Source organism: Brienomyrus brachyistius, chromosome 11 (assembly GCF_023856365.1).
Source record: "Brienomyrus brachyistius isolate T26 chromosome 11, BBRACH_0.4, whole genome shotgun sequence".
NCBI lineage: Eukaryota > Metazoa > Chordata > Actinopteri > Osteoglossiformes > Mormyridae > Brienomyrus > Brienomyrus brachyistius.
This window is the reverse complement of record NC_064543.1, coordinates 1,285,676-1,306,944: the sequence shown is the minus strand read 5'-3', so window position 1 is coordinate 1,306,944 and position 21,269 is coordinate 1,285,676. Positions and strand designations below refer to the sequence as shown.

At 47.0% G+C, this 21,269-nt stretch overlaps 3 protein-coding genes across 4 annotated transcripts in view; 1 reads left to right on the top strand and 2 right to left on the bottom strand.

The window, feature by feature from the left end:
• The window catches only part of LOC125751357 (integrin alpha-11-like), a 40,857-nt gene extending 30,814 nt beyond the window's left edge, over positions 1-10,043 (top strand). Inside the window, exons 17-30 of one of the 2 annotated variants that reach the window (XM_049030048.1) lie at positions 644-783; positions 997-1,107; positions 1,304-1,389; positions 2,250-2,454; positions 2,846-2,944; positions 6,003-6,079; positions 6,321-6,404; positions 6,537-6,627; positions 7,125-7,238; positions 7,609-7,686; positions 7,778-7,888; positions 7,977-8,072; positions 8,619-8,732; positions 8,827-10,043. In XM_049030048.1, coding sequence (XP_048886005.1) covers positions 644-783; positions 997-1,107; positions 1,304-1,389; positions 2,250-2,454; positions 2,846-2,944; positions 6,003-6,079; positions 6,321-6,404; positions 6,537-6,627; positions 7,125-7,238; positions 7,609-7,686; positions 7,778-7,888; positions 7,977-8,072; positions 8,619-8,732; positions 8,827-8,901 — 1,481 coding nt within the window. In that variant the 3' untranslated portion in view covers positions 8,902-10,043. Of the gene's footprint in view, positions 1-643; positions 784-996; positions 1,108-1,303; positions 1,390-2,249; positions 2,455-2,845; positions 2,945-6,002; positions 6,080-6,320; positions 6,405-6,536; positions 6,628-7,124; positions 7,239-7,608; positions 7,687-7,777; positions 7,889-7,976; positions 8,073-8,618; positions 8,733-8,826 lie in introns of those variants that run through there. The other variant, XM_049030049.1, reaches the window with a different exon arrangement.
• Positions 10,044-10,208: 165 nt separating this feature from the next.
• On the bottom strand, positions 10,209-14,617 carry fem1b (fem-1 homolog b). The gene is made up of 2 exons (XM_049030051.1): positions 13,633-14,617; positions 10,209-13,352 (listed from the first exon to the last, which is right to left on the bottom strand). Exons 1-2 carry the CDS (start codon positions 13,878-13,880, stop codon positions 11,717-11,719), a joined length of 1,884 nt encoding a protein of 627 aa, XP_048886008.1. The 5' UTR covers positions 13,881-14,617; the 3' UTR covers positions 10,209-11,716.
• A 3,095-nt stretch (positions 14,618-17,712) lies between these two features.
• Positions 17,713-19,359, bottom strand: LOC125751360 (relaxin-3 receptor 1-like). The gene has a single exon (XM_049030054.1). It carries the CDS (start codon positions 19,176-19,178, stop codon positions 18,018-18,020), a length of 1,161 nt encoding a protein of 386 aa, XP_048886011.1. The 5' UTR covers positions 19,179-19,359; the 3' UTR covers positions 17,713-18,017.
• Positions 19,360-21,269: the final 1,910 nt, after the last annotated feature.

The following is a 21,269-nucleotide window of genomic DNA, read 5'->3' as shown; positions in this document are numbered from 1 at the left end:
CTTAGCAAAGATTTATCTTGAGCCAAAGGATGAAACCCTGTCTTATCTCTGTCTGCCCTTAACTTCGTCTTTTTCTAGCCTGGTGCCTGACAGGTCACAGGAGCAACAGACATTTACTGAGATCATGAATAGAAGATGTAGGCAGACATCGTGTCTCAGCTTTCCCTTTGACGATAGGTCGCATGCATCTGCTGGCCAGTGCAGATCTCTTGGATAAAGGCGCCTAGACTCCCTTTATGATAAAAATAATCCTCTGTCTATGAACACCGAACTGTAAGTGATGTGTATAAGAAGGAGGATGGAAGAGACATACAAGCTGCTGTTACTGTATCAGTCTCAACTTGATCTGGCGAGTTTGAGCAGAAGAAGATGCCCACAAAAACAATCTCCTTCATTAGGGGGCCAACTGATCATTTGTTGCAGACGTACTATTAAAGGTAAAGGAAAACGTCATTGTCACAGATACGGATGTGGCAGGAGCGACTGCTCAGCTACAGCTGTTGGGGATTCTCATTATAACCATCATCTGTTTTATCTCTCTTGGGATCTTCCATGCTTTGCTTGTAGGTCTTTGTGTACAGATGCAGGGACAGTTTGCATTTCACAGAATAGAGCTGCTTGCCTTTTCTGTGGTTTCTTTTAGCGCTGACTTACAGCACCTCCATCGAGGAGCGACGCTATACTCCGAGGGCTGTGCTGGACGACAGCGAGAAGCATCAATCTCGAAACATCAGCTTACTCCCCGGGATGGATTCCTGTGAACACGTCTACTTTCACGTCTTGGTGAGTAGCCATGGACCAGGTCACTGAGCTTCTCAGTCTCCCTTAGAGTCTCCAGAGGCCGTCGTGCATTTCTGCAGCGTGACCACGTGTCTGCGCTGCTGTGTGTGTGCACCGGTGAGGAGCAGCAGGGTTCACATGGGGAATCTCTTCATGTCTCAAGGTTGTTTTGTGTTTTTAGAGGAGCTCACTTCATGTTTGATCTGCTTGCTGCAGGAGTCGACAGACTATGTCCGCCCCATAGTTTTTACGGTGGAAGTCGGTCTTCAGGACCTGCATGTGGGCCCCATGCTGGATGATGGCTGGCCAACCACAGTCAGGACTGAGGTGACGGGCTTGCTTCCCAGCCTCTGCCATTCCGTCAGACCCATAGCGTGATCACGCTGCATGGTTTTCCAGTCGGTTTCTCCCTGTTTGTTTATGAGGCTATAGTAACTAAAGAGACCGTAATCTGGTTAAGTCCAGATTCCATCAATGCCTTGCAAAAGCAATAATATAATTTTTTTGTGTATGATTCATTTAGCTGCCCTACTGGAATGGCTGCGATGACGATGACCACTGCATTCCCGACCTCGTGCTGCAGAGTCAGTCTGACCTCTTGGACAGCAGGTTGGTCTTGTCCACCCTGAAACCACAGCAAACCACATGCACATGCCCCTCACTCCAATAAGCAGCTACACACCCCCCCACACTCCCATAAACAGCCACACGCCCCCCCACACTTCCATAAACAGCCACACGCCCGCCCACACTCCCATAAACAGCCACACGCCCCCCCACACTCCCACAAACAGCCACACCTCCCCCCACACTCCCACAAACAGCCACACCCCGCTCCCATAAACAGCCGCACACCCCTTTGCTTGGACTGCCATTTTCATCCATCCATCCATCCATTGTCCAAACCGCTTATCCTACTGGGTCGCGGGGGGTCCGGAGCCTATCCCGGAAGCAATGGGCACGAGGCAGGGAACAACCCAGGATGGGGGGCCAGCCCATCGCAGGGCACACTCACACACCATTCACTCACGCATGCACTCCTATGGGCAATTTAGCAACTCCAATTAGCCTCAGCATGTTTTCGGACTGTGGGGGGAAACCGGAGTACCCGGAGGAAACCCCACGACGACATGGGGAGAACATGCAAACTCCGCACACATGTAATCCAGGCGGAGACTCGAACCCGGGTCCCAGAGGTGTGAGGCAACAGTGCTAACCACTGCACCACCATGCCGCCCCTCTGCCATTTTCAATCTCAGGAAAAACAAGTCCCATTGTAGATGAATTTTGCTCAGTGGGGGCCTCCAATGGTACATTTTGGGGCCCCTATAAAATATTGAGCCCTCAAAATCTGCCGGGCATCCATGGCCCCTGATGCACTGTGTTAAGGGAATGTGAATAAAATGAGCATGTGACACATGCAGGACTCCCTGACTCCTGAGGGACATGACATTTCCACTGTCCTGCAGGCAGTTCTGTGGGCAAGCGGTTCGCTCCAGAGCGGCCATCTGCCGGCAGCTGTCGGCAACGAGGGGGTCTGAGCGGATGGTGGAGGGGACACGCAGGAAGATGCTGATGGAGGTGCGTCTGGAGAACCGAGGAGAAAATGCCTACAACGCCCACCTCAACATCTCCTACAGCCCCAATCTGCGCTTCTCCAGCCTGATAGTTAAGGTAGGGAGCTGGGGATAGAGGCCGGCCAGGAGGTCGGTGACCGGACGGGAGCTGAGTGGTTATGTCAGGCAGAGCTGCCCTGCATGGCTTGTTGCTTACGATCAGATCCAGGCCAGGACTCACTGACTGTCCTGCTTTTAGATGACAACTTCTAGAGATTTGATGCGCCATTGGATGGACTATTTTCACTGCTTTTAGTTGTGGTCTCTTATATTTTTCATTTAAATTGCTTTTATGAAACCAAAGAAAAATGGCAGATTTCTTCTACCCACTTCCAGGTTCAGCTGTCTTCTTCCACAGACTTTTATTCATGTTTTACTGTATGCCTAATGGACGTGGGAAGCAGAGAAGGAGGAGATGTGATAGATTTATCTTACTGTTTCTCTTCCAGGACAACTCTGACATCAAGATTGAGTGTCGTGGTGAGGGCAGGAAGAGGAACGAGAGAATGTGTAACATCAGCTCGCCCTTCATGAGGTCTCAGGCTCAGGTGTGTGTGTGTGTGTGTGTGTGGATTATGTTTATATTACATTGTGGGAACCAAATGTCCCCCAAAATGTAATAAAAACTTATTTTGACATTGTGGGGACCATTTTTGTAGTCCCCACAAGGATCTGTGAATGTAATCAAAAAATTTAAAATGCCATAAGTCTTGTATTTCGTTTGGTTACTTATGGTTAAAGTTAGGGCTGGGTGGGGGTTAAAATTGTCACGTTGGGATTAGGGTTTTCCCCATAGAAGTGAATGGAGAGTCCCCACAAAGATATAATTACAAACCTGAGTGTGTGTGTGTTGGGTGTGTGTGTGTGTGTGTGTGTGTGTGTGTGTGTGTGTGTGTGTGTGTGTGTGAGTGTGAGTGTGTGTGTGTGTGTGTGTGTGTGTGTAAGACCCAGCATCATCTTACTGCACAAGCATGCACTGGAATACAGCGGGCAGTCCTTTGTATAATGCACTGGAATACAGCGGGCAGTCCTTTGTATAATGCGCTGGAATACAGCGGGCAGTCCTTTGTATAATGCGCTGGAATACAGCGGGCAGTCCTTTGTATAATGCGCTGGAATACAGCGGGCAGTCCTTTGTATAATGCGCTGGAATACAGCGGGCAGTCCTTTGTATAATGCGCTGGCATGCAGGCTGGTTTTCTGTGCTGCACACACACTGCAGGGCACTGAAAACATGAACTCTGATGGCTTCAGGTTAAGACTGAAAGGAAATCATCCGTCATGTTCATGAAATATTTAAGCCCCTTCATAAAAGCAGCCCTAAAACCCCGCAAATTTATTGCGTGATCTTAGCAAAGTTCAGCTTGACTTAGGAGGCACTTAAAAGAATTGTTGGCTTGAGTGACTTAAAATTCTTAAACCAAAATTACAAAGTAAATATAATTATTTCATTTTAGCTGAATTTATATAGATCCTCATGTTCGACATCAGACATGGATAAATTAAATAGATCCAAAAAAGCATAAATTTAATATTGAGAATGATTGTTTTTAATGATCTGATTATCTGCCATGCAGTCATGCACCAGCCTCTCGTCTTTTTGGGGCTGTTTGGGTTCTGTGGTGGAGACTCGGAGACATTACCTTATACAAATGAGTGGGGCTTTTAAATAGAAGTATGAGTTAAGCTCTCTCCCTCACACCTACCTCTCCTTCCTTACAGCTCTCTCCCTCACACCTACCTCTCCTTCCTTGCAGCTCTCTCCCTCACACCTACCTCTCCTTCCTTGCAGCTCTCTCACTCACACCTACCTCTCCTTCCTTGCAGCTCTCTCCCTCACACCTACCTCTCCTTCCTTGCAGCTCTCTCCCTCACACCTACCTCTCCTTCCTTGCAGCTCTCTCCCTCACACCTACCTCTCCTTCCTTGCAGCTCTCTCCCTCACACCTACCTCTCCTTCCTTGCAGCTCTCTCCCTCACACCTACCTCTCCTTCCTTGCAGCTCTCTCCCTCACACCTACCTCTCCTTCCTTGCAGCTCTCTCCCTTTGCCCTGGTATTTAGTTTCTCTATAGTAATTTTAATTTATCTATAGTAAACTGACCAGGCTGCAAAATAATTTCAGCAAAAAAAAAAAAAAAAAAACTGGAATGATGCAGCTCTGCTTTTTTCAAAGGACTCTGCTACTGCTGCAGATCTGAATGCTGAGTGATCACATAGTCAGTGTCACACGTGGGATGCAAGATCTTCACATATCGAGACGGATTTCTGAGAAGGATGTTCTGGCTGCTCATGGTTGAGCTGAGCGGAATTCAGCAGCAGCCAGAGCCGGGAGACCTTGGCCCAGTGCAGGGGGAGTTTCATTTTTTCCATGCTAAACTGTGCCAGAATACGGAGGAGATGAAGCCATTACCAACATTCTGCAGGCTGATATTTTCCAAATCTCTCACACTGGGAATGACTGTTAGTGCTAACCCTGCCCCAAGGACCTCGACTATACCGACCCAGGGCTGCAGTGCGCGTCGCTTCAGTCAGGGGCCTTTGGAGGGAGCGTTCCTCTGCAGTGTCTAATGCCGCTTATGTTTTGAGGCTTAGTTTCAGACAGCGCATGTCCATGATTTTGCCTATCTTCCCCTTGGTCAGTGTAAAGTTAGTTGTTTACCCTAAGGACGATTTTTTTTTTGCGATTTTTGTTTATCCGTCGGACATGTGTCAGGAATTTATATCTGGAGCAAAACAGCCCAGTATAGATGTGCTTATGTTGGTTTAAATGAACCGTGCTGACTGTCTTTGATCCCTGTGAAAAATGGGCAGTGATACGACAGTGACAGGAATGCACTGTAGAATTATCTCTGTGCTGTATGTATTTGTGTGGGTGTGGGTGTGTGTGTGTGTGCATCTGTGTGTGTGTGCATCTGTGTATGTGTGTGGGTTTGCATAGATCACATTTGGGGACCAGAATTTCCCCAAAGTGTGATAAAACCTGAAAATTCTTTACTTGTGGGGACACTTCTTCTGAATGCAATCAAAAAAGTAAAAGTGCCAAAAGTCTTGTATTTTGGTTAGTTACTTATGGTTAAGGTTAAGGTTAAGGTTGAGTGTGTGTGCGCGGGTGGGGGGGGACAGATGGGCAGCTCATAGGTATCTACAGATGTACACGTCCGTGTTTAAGCTCATTTGGGTTCAGTCATCGCCGATCTGGAGGCCATGGGAGAAGATGCATTTTAGGCCATGTCCAATGTGTCAGGATTATTATGTGACATCGTCCCCACAGAGCTGCAGACTAGTTTAGTGTGTGGTGGTGGTGGGAGGGGGGAGGTAATCTTGTGGTTTTGCAAGCCAAGAACTTGCTGCAGGTTAGTACTGACCTTTCGGTCTGCATCTGTTGTACATCAGATGGTATTGTTTTTGGAAACAGTAGCTCGTGGAGATGACCTTGCCGGCGCACAGTAAGGGGTCTCCATTCAGCCTCCCACTTATTCAGAACTTCCTGTATTCTTTTCTGGCTGAAGGTGGATGTCATGGCAGAGATGTGTGTTGTGTGTAGCCCCTGTCCAGCGCGTGACGCTCCGCCTCCGATTTCTGACCCTCTGACCTTCTGATGCAGGTATCTTTCCGGCTGGAGTTTGAGTTTAGCCACTCAGTGTTCCTCGAACACGTACGGGTGATGCTGGAGGCAGCCAGGTGAGACCAGCTCGCTCCCGGAAGCGAATAATGCCAACATCATCATATGGCAGCCTAACAATACGATATATAGGCAATCTATTGTATCTGTTGATCTAGAATCGATAAGCTATGCTTGGAAAAGCACCTCTAATGCTGAATGGGTATTCATCACCCTTCAGATACGTCTCATTGTATTATGCCTCACTGTGAAATTAAGCAGTAGCACGTCCAAAAACGTGGGCCCATTTGTCCTCTGCAGTGACGGGGAGGAAGTCAACATGGCTGACAATTACAATGACATATATCACCAGCTGAGATATGAGGCCGACCTTCTTTTTACAAGGTTTGCTGTCTTATCACCTTGCAGTCTTCCTCATTGCAGTCAAATACCAATAAGTCTCCAAGACACACTGCAAAGTCCTTCCACGCTGAGCTTGTGGGTGGTAACACCCATCTCCCCCTCCCCTGTTCGCAGGGACTCCTCCCCCTCTCGGTGTGAGATTAAAAGTGAGCGTGCCTTGGAGAAGCCCACCAGCAGGAGGGCCCCCTTTAACTTCACCTTCCAGGTCAGTGCTTCCTACCCGCTGAACAACACGAAGGAACTGGCTAAAACTGGTTTCGCTGGTTCTGCAGCCGATGCTTCAGATATTCCGCCGCATCTTTGGCACCAGCACTTCTGAACTGTATATGAATTGCTGCTCTGCGATTAGCTTGTCCAGCTTGCACCTCAAGGGTTGTGGGTTCAAATCCCCCCCCCCCCTCCCAGTTCTGTGTTTGCGGAGTTTGCATTTCTTCTTGCATTTATATTCCTCTGGGTTATCAAGTTTCCCCCTGCAGTCCAAAGACATGCAATTAGGCTGAATCGCCCATTGAGTGTAAGTGTGTGTATGTGTGATGGACTGGCGTCTAGGGTGAACCACGACATGCAGTACACTGCCTGGGAGAGCCAGCAGGGCCCACGACCCAGAGCAGGCTGAGTGGTTAGAGAATGGAATGATGATGTCCATTTCTCTGATACTAGCCTACTAATGCTTTTCTTATCTGTGCTCCTTGCTCACCATAGATACAGAATCTGGGCTATTTCCCTGTGAGAAACCTGCATCTCAGCATTGAACTGCCCCAGGTGGTGAAGAGTAAGATGCCAGTTTTACAGATAAGTGACTTCCACATCGATCAGGTGAGAGACCCACATGCTGCTTACGCGCCTCCTGACTGACTGTGCTGCTGCTGCATCAAACGCTGCGCTCTGTCAGCCCCATAGCCGCTTCCCCCTGAGCATCGCAGCTGCGATTCCCCTTTAACCGCTTTCCAAGGAACGGCTCAGAAACAATGGAAATGTCATTATCGCAGGCCTTGGCACATGGAATTGGGAAGCCCTACTGCTCCAGCCAGCCCCCCCCCCCCCCCCACCATTTAACTCCAGAGTTAATGGGCGCCTCATGTGTTCCAAACATCTTGACATGGAAAGGAAGCCGTTCGCTGTAGCCGGGGCTCGCGTTTGCTCCCTTGCGAGGAGCATCTCCTAACGAGACCTTGGCTTCCATCAGACAGACGGTGCTCGCTGCATCCCCCCTCATAATGTGACGCAGGGTCAGGACCCCCCCGAGGACCTTTCCCCACAGCTGGTAAAGCCTCAGTTGACTCTTATTTTTAGCTATAATGACCCTCTCGTTCCTGTGTTCTGCAAGCTGTTAGCGTTCTGCGTCCTGCCCGCAGAACGTGTCCGACAGTGTACCGGTGCCCGTACAGTGCAGCGTCAGCCTGCCGGCCTACAGAGGGGTCACCATAACAATCGGCGGCCTGTTGCTCCTGGACAGTCTGAGTTCTGTGAGTCCCCAGCTCACTCCTTTAATTGGAGGACCCACTACCGCCCCCTGCTGGCTGAGCTGACTTGCTCTCAAACTTGTCCCGACAGCTGAAGTTCAGGAGCATGGAAGTGGTGACCACAGCATCCATAGAGCTAAGTCCATCCAGCCCCATGTTCCTGCTAGAAGACAAGCCAGTGCGGCACGTAAGTGCCTGAAGCTTTATGTCAGAATGGCTTGGGTTTCGGTGTCGTCGACACACACACACACACACACACACTGTTAATCTAGCTGCAGCTTGTTTTAGTCTGGCGTCTGTCTGACTGCACAGCACATATCGCTAAGCTTAAGGACCAAGGATGCCAGGAGAAAGCTCTACTATTTTCAGATAGGCTGCTCTGTGCTGCCACCTTTTGGAGAGTAGTAGCTAACAGCAGTCACTTACCTCAGCACTGCGGGCCTCTGTTTGCCCCAAGGACAAAAAAGGGCAGCAGTATCAAATCTGTGCTTCAGCTGCAATTCCTGCAGAATGGCTATATATGGAAGAACCATTTTCTGTCTCTAGGCTTGAACATATTCATTTTATTCCCCAGAGTGTGTGGTAAAACAATGAAATGGGATAAATTCTTTGAACGGCATATAAAATATCGTTTTGAAACGATGTTTTATCCTTGTAACACTTGCACAGACAAAACACTGTCAAATCCAGTTAAACCTTGATTACCTTTGGGGTCCCTTCCTTGCCACCTCAGATAATTCTGGAGGTTAGAAAAGAGGAGGATCATCGTGTTCCCGTATGGATCATAGTTGGGAGTACCCTGGGGGGGCTCTTACTGCTGGCCCTGCTCATCTTGGCCCTGTGGAAGGTAAGGCAGGCTGCACTGGAGTGGAAAGGTTACCGTAACAGCGTCACGGTTCCTTCACTTTATTTCCTCGCACCCCCACCCCCCGTCCTCCCAGCTCGGGTTCTTCCAGAGGCAGAAACGGCGGGAGGAGGAACAGGAGGCCAACGGGAAGGCGGCGGAAGAGCGGTAACAGAGCCCGCATCCCGGGAACAAGCTGGCCCAACACTCAGGGACCATCCAAAACAGAGTCCGCCGACAGCTCTGAGTCCATATGAGACGCAACTGCTTTTTGTGCACTGGGAGAACTGGTCCTCCACCAAGACTCACTGCTGACCCAGAAACAGCCAGACATGCGCAGCTCAGCCCGCCTCTTTTCACCTCTGCACCAATCAGCTCCCACCCATACTGTATTCCCTTCACCAGAATCTCATGGGGTCGGATCCTCATTACCTCAGCTACAGAGGAAGTGTTTCTGCGATTGTGAGGAGGCTGTAATTTGTCCTGACAAATCAGGAGGTAATTTATGAAACGCCCTTCTGAGGATGGTGACCTCCCTCCTTTCACATTTGTGTCCATGTGTGGAGCAGAACCCCTTATGATCCTTCTACAACTGGTGGGAGAAAAGCAGTTCATTGCTGAAAGGAGTGAACAAATGAGGGCCCTACCAGAAGGAGCACATGGCCACACTGCAGTGGACTGAAGACGGGCACTGGACTAAACTGCAGGCCTTTCTGCTGTGCAATCAGAAGGCCACAGTGTCTTCAGCACAAGGAAAGTGCACGAAATTGCAATGTTCCCCGTCGATAGCCCTGAGAATACTGGTATCCAGATCTCCCCTTTTTAGTAACAGATACCTCTCAGTGGATGACGAGTAGTTTCCTAGTTTCTTAAATTGGTTTTTACATTCTCACCTACCTGATTTGTAACAATGTATTAATAAGCTGCGAAGACTTTGCAGATCATGCTTACATGTAGATGCACTTTTACGATGTATAAACTTGAATTTTGTAAATAGCCAGGTACCTTTTATACATTTTTTTACTTCCACAAGCACTGCGGCGTAGCTTTCCTGTTTCTGGCGAGTTAGTTTGTACCAAAACGCTTCACACAACAAATACCCTTTAACTAGAAAGGATATGCACATTGAACACAGTTAAACCAGTTGATTTTTTGATGGACACAGCCTTTGGATTTCTGGAAGATCATCCATGCCATACCCGCTTAACCACAAATTTGTGCAGTCAAGCAAAACAATGTTAAATATTTATTCTTTATCTTGCCCACGTTCTCAATATGTATGTTAATAACTTGGAATATAAAAATGTAAAAGTATTTAATGTGCCCCTAATTGTTTTAATTTGTATACTAATCTGGCAGACTGAATGTAGCCTGACTCTGTTATAGGTCTGTTGCACTTGAACACCATACACCTTAAATGGGTGTCTTTTAATTGTGATTTTTATCTTAATCACAAAGTACGCCATGATAGCAGAGGACTCCTTTCCTTTAAATTCTGTATTTCTCATACTCCATAAATGACGACAATTGCATAGCGTCAAACACCGAACTGGGGAACCTAGGACACCAAGAATTAGTGCCTGTTAATTATCCCCCAACAATGGATGGCATTTGACATCTCAACAACGGGAAGAAGAAAACGACATCAACCGCTTTTGGATCCTTAAAGACATTTCAGTTAGTAAGAGACATCTTCATCTTTCCATTTTTTAATTTCTGGTAATGACCTGTGAAAAAAACACCACAGCCCAAGTTACAAAATGAGAATAAATATGAGTCAAGCCCCCGCCCCGCCCAGCCCTTGTGGCTCCTGTGCTGGAGGCCCTAATGGACGCAGCGTCTCTGATGACACAGAGCCAGACCTCTGCAGCACAGCTGTCACCTAAATGTCTGCCATTTCAGTTTTTCATGTTAAAGCACAACATGAATCCTCTTTTCAGAAAACATTCAGGTGTTTTTTCAAAGCATAATCGGACAACCTTAAGAAGTGAGGTGCACAAGCAGTATGAAAGGGGATGAATCTTAGCTTTGAGGTCTTCCTGCGAGGGTTTTACAAATTTGAATCAAAATACCTTTCAATCTTAAATATATATATATATATATAGGTTACCAAAAAAACAAGAATAAAGTGCAATCTAGATGTATACAAAAATCTGTTTCCATCAATTGAGCATGAAGACAGCTGTGCTCTGTATTCAAGACCAGTCTTGAGAAAAATGGCAACCAAACATTTCATAATTAAAACATCAAAGAACAAGTACCAGAATGAACAGAAATGCCAAAGATTCAACCTTTGCAACCATTGAAAATTATTTACCTAAAGGAAAATATGTAGACAGTAACGTGAAATTGGCTGTGATCAGTACATTCATTTTTTTTCTTTCAAAATACAAACATGCTCTCCCACGTAGGCTGATATTCCCGCACAGCCACAGAACGCACACACACTCCCCTTGTGTGGGGCTGGCCATAACACAGGCTTGCCCTCACCTAAATTAACCCAAACTAACCAAAACAAATCGGCCCCGAATAGCGCCATACTATTTTCATGCCAAGCCACAGTTTTAATAAGCAACAGTTTTTCTGCAAAGCAATGTAGAAAAACACATTCACATTAAAACCCATCACACAAGGCCTTTGCTTTGCACGGAGTGGAAGCAGGATGACTGTGTCTGAGCACTTGTTTGGATTTTGTTAACACCCAATGTGACGTTTACACCCACTCAGAGGTGAGCTGTTAGGTTTCACCGGTAAACAAAACTATCCACAGAGTGATGTTACTCACCGTCTTGGTATGTTTGGTATGCAAAAAAGTGGCATCGCTGAGATCATGGTATTAAAGAGACCTGGTACTTGGTTCAATAAAAACAACCCCCCTCCCCCAATCCATCATAAAATAAAGCATGTTATTAAACAATGCAGATTTTGATAAAATATTACCAGCCCCAGCACCATTTGAATTAATTTTAAAAAGAGTTTGTTCTCCATCAGTGAAACTGCACAAACTCCTCCAGGGTTTTGGGGATTTGGTTGCGGTAGCTGATGCGGTGTTGCTGCACAGCACGCGCTGCCAGGCACTTCAGGCTGATCTTCATCTGAGTTTTCAGGAGGATCTCCGAGACGCCCGTGGTGCTCTTGTCCAGCGGGGTCTTCTTCTGTTTGTTGGTCATGTCAGTGTGTGCCCCAGCCTCCACCAGGCTGATGATGATGGCGTGCAGCGTGAGGAAGTCACTGATGGGCCGGTTGTACTGCACGATGATGTGCAGGGGGCTGTTCCCCTCCTGGTCCACAGCGTTTACCTGGGCCCCGCAGTCCAGTAGCAGCTTCGTGACCTGCGCGCTGGGAAAGCTGCACACATCGTTGGTGTGGAAGTCATCCACGGGCGTGCTGGAGCTGATGGCCAGGTGCAGCAGTGACGAGCCGTCCCGTGAGCGCGGGTCCAGTTGGATCAGGTTGTAGATCTGCTTGTTGATGCGTGCCCGCTCCTCATCGCTGCACTGCGTCTTAGTGGAGATGCACACCAGGTAGAGGAAGGTGAAAATGTTGGACTCATAGTTGTCGACGGCTGAGGGCACGTCGGGGTCCTGCGAGGTCTCCAGGCGGGCCATGCTGCGCTCGATCTCCAGCACACTGCAGCGCAGCACTAGCTCCACGTCGCGTGCCTTCACCGGCTCGTTCAGGTGGATCATCTGAGAGAAGACCTGGGCAAAGCGCAGCAGGTCCTTGTGGGTGTTGCGGTTGCCCTTCTGGCGCAGGTGCAATGCATGCAGCCACAGGCGGATGCACTGGTCGAACTCCATGTTGTCGGCATAAACGGCGCCGCGGTAGATGATAGGATGTGAGACGTCGATGTTGTCTGACCCCAAGATTCTCTCACGTACGATCAGCCCCTCCATGTGCAGGGCGTCACGGTCCTGCCTGATGGCCTCCAGCTCCTGTGGGGTCTGGCACTCCCTGCGCCTCCCGTACGCCTCGATGGGTGGCAGTACCTCCTTGGGGATGACACGGGACGAATCCCGGTGACGCTCCAGCATGGCAAGGTACAGGTAGTGGTACGTCTTGAGGATGTCATAGTTCTCGCGGTCGTTGGCGAAGGAGGCGCCCAGCAGCTCCAGGGCCTCGATGCGGCTCTTGGGGTCGCAGTCGGCATGGGAGAGAAGCAGCTCTACCACGTCGGCCTTGCAGCTTTCGGCCGCGACCTTCAGCGGAGTCATGCCGTGGCCATTGACCACCATGGCAGCCTGGTAGCTCACAAGCTCCTTCACGATGTCCAGGTGGCCTGCCTCCGCGGCAAAGTGCAGAGCCGTGGCCCCGCAGTGGGCCCTGGCGTTTGGGTCGGCCCCCCGCTCCAGCAAGAAGCGAACTACGTCCGCATGGCCCTTGTAGGCAGCGATCATCAGGCAGGTGTTGTCGTACTTGTTGGCGATGCTGATGTCGGCATGGTGGTCCACGAGGTAACGCACGATGGCCAGGCGCCCATCGAAGCAGGCGGCCCGCAGGGGCGTGGACTTGGTGACCGTCGTATGGTTCACGTTGGCCTTGTGTAAAACCAGGAGGTGGACCACCTCAAAGTGACCGGCCCCTGCTGCACACCACAGGGCTGTAGCACCATCTATCACATACCTGAGAATCAAAAGGAAAAGACAGACAGTTCCTGTTTAACAATCAACCAGGCAGATCAGTCTATGCTTCTGCTGTACCTGAATGGCGAACGTGTAATCCTTCATAAACATAACTTACAAGGTATTTGTGTACAAGTTTCCAATATACTATTTTAAAAATGCACCCCACGGAAGCACCTGTGACTCAAAGGGTAAACCGTGAATTAATTTCGCAAACTTAAGTTTTGATAGGCATGATAGGTGTTGAAAGTGCATTTTAAACTAAAAAAAATACTACCAACCCATCGAATCTGACAGTGCCAGTTTGCTCCGTATCCACCCCATAGTGGTCCAGGAGCAGCCTGACCACCTTGGCGTGGCCGTTGCGAGCGGCGATGATGAGCGGCGTGGAGCGCTGGCCTGCGTGCTGGGTCACGTAGCTGAGCAGGTACCGGGTCTCAGCCTCCGAGTGGTTCAGCAGCAGGGCGGCCAGCGTCAGGACCCGGCCCTCGCTAGCCGCCTTGTACACATAGCCGGCCAGCGAATCCATTCCGGCCCGCCCGGTCGCCGGCACCTCCGCCTTCGTCGTAAGAATAGTCCGCTGGCTTCAGCACTACTCAGGCCGCCTCCCATTAAAAACCTAACGCGAGCCCTTGCGCTGAGGCGAAAGCATTGCAGTGCTGGTGAGCCGCCGAATGCCCGCGTCCCCCGGCGGTCGGACAGCAGCCAGGCAGCCGGCTGCTCTCCGGCTCTTCCGTGTTCGCTCCGCCTGAAACAAAAGCTTCGCCGCCTTCCCAGAACTGTCCCGCAGTTTTCAACAAACAGAAATAAAATTATATAAAACAGGGATAAAATTAACCTTTGGAGATATTCCAGATAAGCTCTTAATGATGCGGAAGGCTCACGAGCTAGCGCGCGGGGCGAAAAGTGAGAGAAGACGGGCGGCGCTGGCGGGTGCGCGTGCGATCAAAGCCCGCGGATCGGGACGCGCTTGCGTTTCATTCCGCTACAGCGATGCTTCAGTTTCTTGTCAGTCGTTCACCGACAGACGGATTTATGTCAGTGTTGTAGTTGTTATTCCTTTTCCCTTCCCCAGGTCTATCAGTACACTCATAACACCTTTCACCTTTGCCCAGGAAGCAGTTGTGTAACTTCGAAATGCCCCCGGCCTGCAACTAACGACTAAACTATTTCTCCTGGAAACCTAGAGGGCGATAAATAGGTTGGGACCTGAATATTTAAGATAGCATAATACTCTATTCATCCAATCCTGGTGGTAAATACTGGGAATTACTAAAATTACATAGTTATATTCCGGATTCAATGATTGACGTCGTTCAGAGCCAATGAAAATGGGGAGGGGAGGGGCGCTATTCTGTCTGGGGCCTCCCTTTGCTTTCCCATTGGCTCCCACTCTGTACCGGTGACTATTCTCAGTTATCACATTGTATTTATTGTTAGTGGTTTATTTACAATTTATCATATTCAATGTATGATTCTGTGAACATTGTCGGCCAGGGATTTTTAATGAAGACATTTGGTAATAATAACTGGCATTCACAATTCAGCAATAAGTCAATGTAACACTAGAATAGAATAGAATAGAATAGAATAGAATAGAATAGAATAGAATAGAATAGAATACCTTTATTATAACTGCACACATATGACTGTCACTGCACATGTCTAGACAACATTGAATTTGCAGTTTCTCGGTGCTATTGCTGACAATAAATTAACTAAAAGTTAATTAACAAATGACAGGCAAAAAGGGCAAGAAACCAAGAAATCTGAAGTGCATCTATGCACTCACAAATCCCTTGGTTTATTGAGATGGGCTAAGAACAGCCAGCTGTGAAGAGCAGAATACAGGTGTTCGCTTGTAAAGCAAGTGAGCCTATGGATACGCACTACTGAAAAATGTTACATGGTCTTTAAGGAACAATAACTGCGCTGTGAAATATTTTAATTGAAGTAATTATTTAGCATTCTGCAACCTTGGGTCATATGTAAATGACACACTAATACCTTGGGCTATTTTTAGTCAAAGAATTGAGAGGTTTGGCAAGGATGCCTCCATCTAAGTATGCTGGCCTTCGTACTCCATCTGGCGTGCTGCTCACCCTTTCAGACTCTCACACATCTGGCGTGACGCTCACCCTTTCAGACTCTCACGCATCTGGCGTGCTGCTCACCCTTTCAGACTCTCACACATCTGGCTTGTCTGAAGACTTGTCTGAAGCTGAAAATCTCACTCTGGTTGATTCTCATATTTGGATATGAATAATTTTTGTTTCATCGTCTAGATACCGTCAATTTTGACTAGTAATTGGTCAGTTAGTGGTAAAACTGCAGCTCTCTGGGAAGGTAGATCTTCAAACGAACAATAAACGGCTTAACCTCAGAAAGGTCGTTATTCTAAGCACGAAATATTATTTAGTACTGAGAAACAGTAAGAAAATGTAATCATTTGGATATTATCAAAAAGCATGCTAAATACTCATAATGTAATCATCATAATGTAATCATCATAATGTAATCAATTATCTATGTAAGATCAAACATATTGTCATCCCTGAAGCTAAGAAATGGGTAACCCAGCTGGAGTTGCTAAGATTTGCTACTGGAGAGAAGGGAATTGTCTGAGTTCGCCAGACAGTGAAAAGAAATGATTGACAATCTTATCACTTAGGGGTGTGGATTAAGGGAGAAAACAATGATGGTGAATGGTTGAGGGAGTGATGATGCTTAAGTGATGAGATGTTGTTAAAAGATTATTCATTGTTAAAAGATAAATGTATTACAATCAGTGTAAAGCAACATGTGACACATTGTTGTAGGAGTCCAGCCTTGGCTGTAACGAAAAAGACTGAAAAAGACTGAATTGGAAGATTTACAGGAGAGGCTCCTGATTTGGCAGGTCAAGGAAAAAGCAGAAGACTGTAGCCTATGTAGGGAGTGGTGGTTCAGAGGCCCCGGAGAGCTGTGTAGCTTTGCTCAGCAGGGTTTGACTCATGTTCAGTATATTTATGTAATTACACTGGATGCTTTCAATTGTCCCAGCAAAAGGAGCAGATGCTCAGGCATCATGAGGGCTTCTGCCAGCACTGATTAAACTGCTGATAGTATTTAAAGAGTGTCAACAATATCTTCATTTTATCTATTTTCTGAGACTGTTCATCAGATTCAGGGTTGCAGGAGGTCAGGGGCTTATGGGCACAAGGCTGGGAACAACGCAGGATGGGTGCCAAGCCATCACAGGGCACCAACCCAGGATGGGTGCCAAGCGATCACAGTGCACCAACCCAGTATGGGTGCCAACCCATCACAGAGCACCAACAGGACACTCTCTCTCACACACACACACCTTTGGGCAATTTGGCAAATGCTATTAGTTTCAGCATGTTTTTAGACCATGGGGGGAAACCAAAGTACCGGGAGGAAACCCCACAATGACACAGAGAACATGCAAACTCCACACACATGGAACCCTGGCAGAGACTTCAAAACGGATCCCAGAGGTGTGAGGCAACAGTGCTAACCGCTATACCACCATGCCGCCCCAAATTCAGTTTATATAAAATTAAAAGTAACATACAGTTTAGCTCAATGCAAATTATAGGTTATTAGTTAATTATAAAGACCGTTGCGGCACAGGGACCGAGCCCCCCCAGAGGTTTTACCTGGCATTGCCATTTTACCTGCCCCGCGAAAAGTCTCGGCACGGCCCAGCCAGCTATGCTTTTGTGCGGCAAAATAAGTCCTAAAAAAACTTTTTATTGTCGGTTAAACATATTATGTCACAATTAAAACCTAATTTAAGTAAAATTATGATTGCATACTGTTCCAATCTCTGTTTTGTTTTAGTGTTTTTCAGCACCGGTAAGTCTGCTTTATTAAAGACATGCCTAATTAACGCCTGCAGTCCGTGTCGCAGTCTAGCAGCCTAACAATTGAAGCTGAATCATTTCGCTGTTAGTCGAACGGCACGTTATATCATCCGCGCAAATGGCAATATTATACTTTTTAAGGTGAGTAAATCGATGAGTGGGGGGAAGTAAGAGCGTCTGAGCTGCTACGTCCGTCTAACGTTTGAAAACGAAAAGACCGCAAATAAAAAGCAGCAAAGCGTCACGTGGACATGGATGATAAAGAAAAACTTTATTATGCAGCTTTGTTTCTTTGACTCTCTTTACATTCGTTTCACTCAAGAGTTACACCTTTTACAGTTAGAGCTGAATCATACTTAATGCAGAATATGATGTCAGATATTTTCGAAATTTACACAAAACATGAACGCGTATCTGTCCCTCTGTCGTAAGCCTATAAACCTTTAATAGCATACGAGAACATTGTTTAATACAAAACTTAAGTGTGTAGCCTGTTTGGTTTAATTCCTGTATATGATAGAAAATATGGCTGGATTCAGTATATGGATTTATTCAGTTCAATCATAGTTTTCGGCTCTTCGATCTTTACAGCATTTTTTCTAGCTCTTCCTAATATTTTTTTTTCTCCAGAAAACAAGATAAACACTTTATGCTAAAGCTCCAAAAAGCACAAATAAACGACTCAAATGCAAACTCATGTATTTGTCTACAGTTTGGCACATAATATAGCCTGTTGTTCAAAAGGTTACCGTCAGCTATGCTTATCCGTTTAAATACTGAATGAATTTACACGCATTTCATTTGTTTATATCTGTTTCCCATTGTCCATTAATAGTGGATAGTCTGTACTGATCGGTGGCAAGCACATTGAGATGAATAACGTTTGGTGTGTTTTCCTGTTGTGGTTGGAATTCGTCAGAAAAGGGGTGCATTGGATTATTATTGTTATTATTATTATGTATAACAGGTAAAGAAATTCGCCAGAACAAATCCTTCAGCTTCCGTCTGAAGTCCCTCCTCATGAGACAGTACAGCAGCGGGTTTAAGCAGCTGTGGACGTGCGCTAAGCAGACCGACAGGGGGAAGAGGTAGGTGTGCACCATGTAATACGCCGAGTCCCAGCGTGCCATGTTCAGTTTAACCAAGACCCCCCAGAAGGTGATGGCATGGTTCGGCATCCAGCAGAGGAAGAATGAGAGAACCACGATGGTGACGGTTTTGGTGACTTTGGATCTCCTCTTGGGATAACTGCTATTCATGCTTCGCTGTCGGATGAAGCGCAGGAGCAGCAGGTAGCATGCAGACACTATTAGCAGAGGCAAGACGAATGCCAGAAGTATCTTCTGCAGATGGTAAAGAGCCAGCCAGTACTGGCCGTCGGGGAACCTAAGAAGGCACAGCTTTTCCCCGGCTATACTTGTCACTGTGGAAAATATGGAGGTTGGTGCAGTAGCCGCGGTAGCGCAGAGCCAGAGCAGCGCGGCCGCCCAGCGCACCGAGCATCGCAGCCGCCCGCTCCGGCTCCGCGGGACTGAAGCGACCGACCGGTAGCGGGTGATGCTCATGGCGGTGAGGAAGAAGACGCTGGCGTACATGTTCATCACAGTCACCGAAAGAATGATCTTGCACATCGCATGGCCAAACGGCCAGCTGAAGTCGAGGGCGGTGTCTACAGCCCAGAAGGGCAGAGTCAAAACGAACTGGAAGTCGGTAACAGCCAGGTTAAGGACGAAGAAGTTTATTGTGGATCTCTTACTGCCCTGCTTGGCTTTCATAAGGAAAAATACAAGAAGGTTTCCCACTAAGCCAGCAACGCATACAGCAGAATAAACTACTGAAATGATGATCCTGAGGAGCGGAGTCCCGTCGGCAATAACATCAATGTCCTCCAGGCTGCTGAATCTCTCCTGGTCCGAGAAAGACCTGTTGAAGATGTCAGTGCAATTGATATCCACCATCCTTTTTGTCAGGGACGATGCCCCAGGTGCCTTCACTAAAACCAAGTTGTTCTGGATTAAGTTGCATATCAGGGATCAGGTTAAAGACCCGCGCTTCCTAATAAACAAAGTCGAGACATCACACACAATTGCTGATGTATTTCAGAAACGGAGCATCGTCCAACTGGACCGATGGTTGCTGCAGTTTATAGGTCTGATTGTCAGACCGCCGCCGCTCGGGTCTTTTTTGTACAAGCGCCCGTTGTGGGCGCCGGCCCCTGGAAAACAAGGATTGGTTCGAAGCTTTTTGATTGACATCAAGTTTACATTGGTGTTGAAGGGAATAAAGGCAGAAAAATAACTAATGGAGAAGTATTTTCTTAGGGCTATCTTCAGTTTTTAGGGCATTACTATCATTACAAAAAAGCACGGTTCTTGTCATTTAAAAAAAAAATTATTTCAGTCTACATCCCACTACCAAAATATTAACTTGCTTTTTCTTCTCATGCATCTACTTTGGCTATACGGTCTGTTAGAAGTTTCCTCCAGATACATGCATGTTCTGTTACAGGTGCAGCAGCCGCACGATCCAGACGTGAAGGTCACTGCTGTCGGAGAAACGACAATATATTTAAACATCTTTAATATGATACCTTGACTTGTTACAGTTAATACACTGTATATACAGCTGGTTATCCAGCGAGTTTGTAGATATTTATTGCTGTTGCTGGTGCTGAAATGAGAGCTCTCGTAAACGGTGAATCGAGCAACACCTGCCCTTTGTGTATTAAAAATATGGCAAAACATTCGACTGATCTTTACTGAGTGTTTCCTTTTTTAAACATATTTATTCTCTTGCCAAAGTAGCCGATAATGATTAACCATTTCCGCCAGCAGTGCCTGCAGAGGTACACAGAGACTCCTTGGTTTTCGCATTTCCCTCCCCGCTCTCCATGACACACATACAGATGAGAGCCAAGTCTGCGCTCCGCCGCTCATCTAGCGCTCCTGGATCGTTTTGGGTGGGGTCATGGTTCTGCTCAGGTGCCCAGCAATTATATAATCAGCCCCCCCAAAAGCGTGTTACTCTATTATCTCAAAGGCAGTAGCAACATTCACTGAATTCTTTGCTGAAACAGTCATGTTTTTGATTTTAGAGCATTAGAGTTTTTATTCATATAAGTCTTCACGATCCTGCGCCTCAGCGCCCTGCTGCGTGCCGCCGTATTAAGCGTGGAGTGCAGCGGTTGCATTATTAGATTGCACCAGTCCTGCATTTCACTGATATTCCGCGAGAGGGCGCTGACGCCAAACAAATGGCTTTTGATTGCTAAAAATCAATCGTGTATTAAGCATGCTTTTCCTCCTAGGGGCTAAATTGCAATTAATAGCATATAAAATCATTTAAAACTTACTGACATTTAATAAAGTTTAACACTGTAATACTTAACTCATGATCAGAAAACAAGAGATGAAATGTTCGTTGGTGATAAACGCTGCCACAGTTGTTTTCTAGCTGCACAGCTAGCGATAGAGAACAATGTTTTCTGGGCATCACTTTTAGCTGCAAACAGTGATACTATGTAGCACACCGGCTTCAAACAGTCTTATTTATTTATTTCTGTACATGTGGTTTCGACAGCAGAAGAGGCGGTTCCGTAAGAATTCATAAGTATTTCTACGGCTGGTCATTGGTAACCCAACTTGCGGATTTGCTGCAGAGCAGCGGCAATGTCCAGGTAACTAAAGGTATAATGAAAGGACACTAGACGTCCTAGGACTATCAGCGTCTAGTAAAGTCTAAGTTTGTCCCCGCATACAGCTTCATGAATCTTGCAGAGTGTTTATATGATCATATCCGGCATTGTTTGCTATACAATCCATGTAGTTCGGCGGCATCCAGGATATACATATAATTTAACATTAATTTAAGCTAATATACTTCGCAGCTAATGTTCGTGTCTTTCGCTTTATTAGCTGTAGAGTTTAATTAGAGGAATCTTTGCGTTGAAATCCTCCCACATCAGCTAACAAAGTAAGAGAGGAGGGTGTGTCTCTGAAGTTTTGCATCGAAAGAAAAACTTGAGAACTAGCCGGATTGCGTAGGGGGTG

Bases quoted from the DNA above. Each gene is read 5' to 3' on its own strand.
- fem1b (XM_049030051.1), bottom strand. From the start codon at position 13,880: ATGGATTCGCTGGCCGGCTATGTGTACAAGGCGGCTAGCGAGGGCCGG. The intron at 13,353-13,632 runs GTTGGTAGTATT...TTTGATTCTCAG, and splicing joins GGCACTGTCAGATTCGATGG to GTATGTGATAGATGGTGCTA.
- LOC125751360 (XM_049030054.1), bottom strand. From the start codon at position 19,178: ATGGTGGATATCAATTGCACTGACATCTTCAACAGGTCTTTCTCGGAC.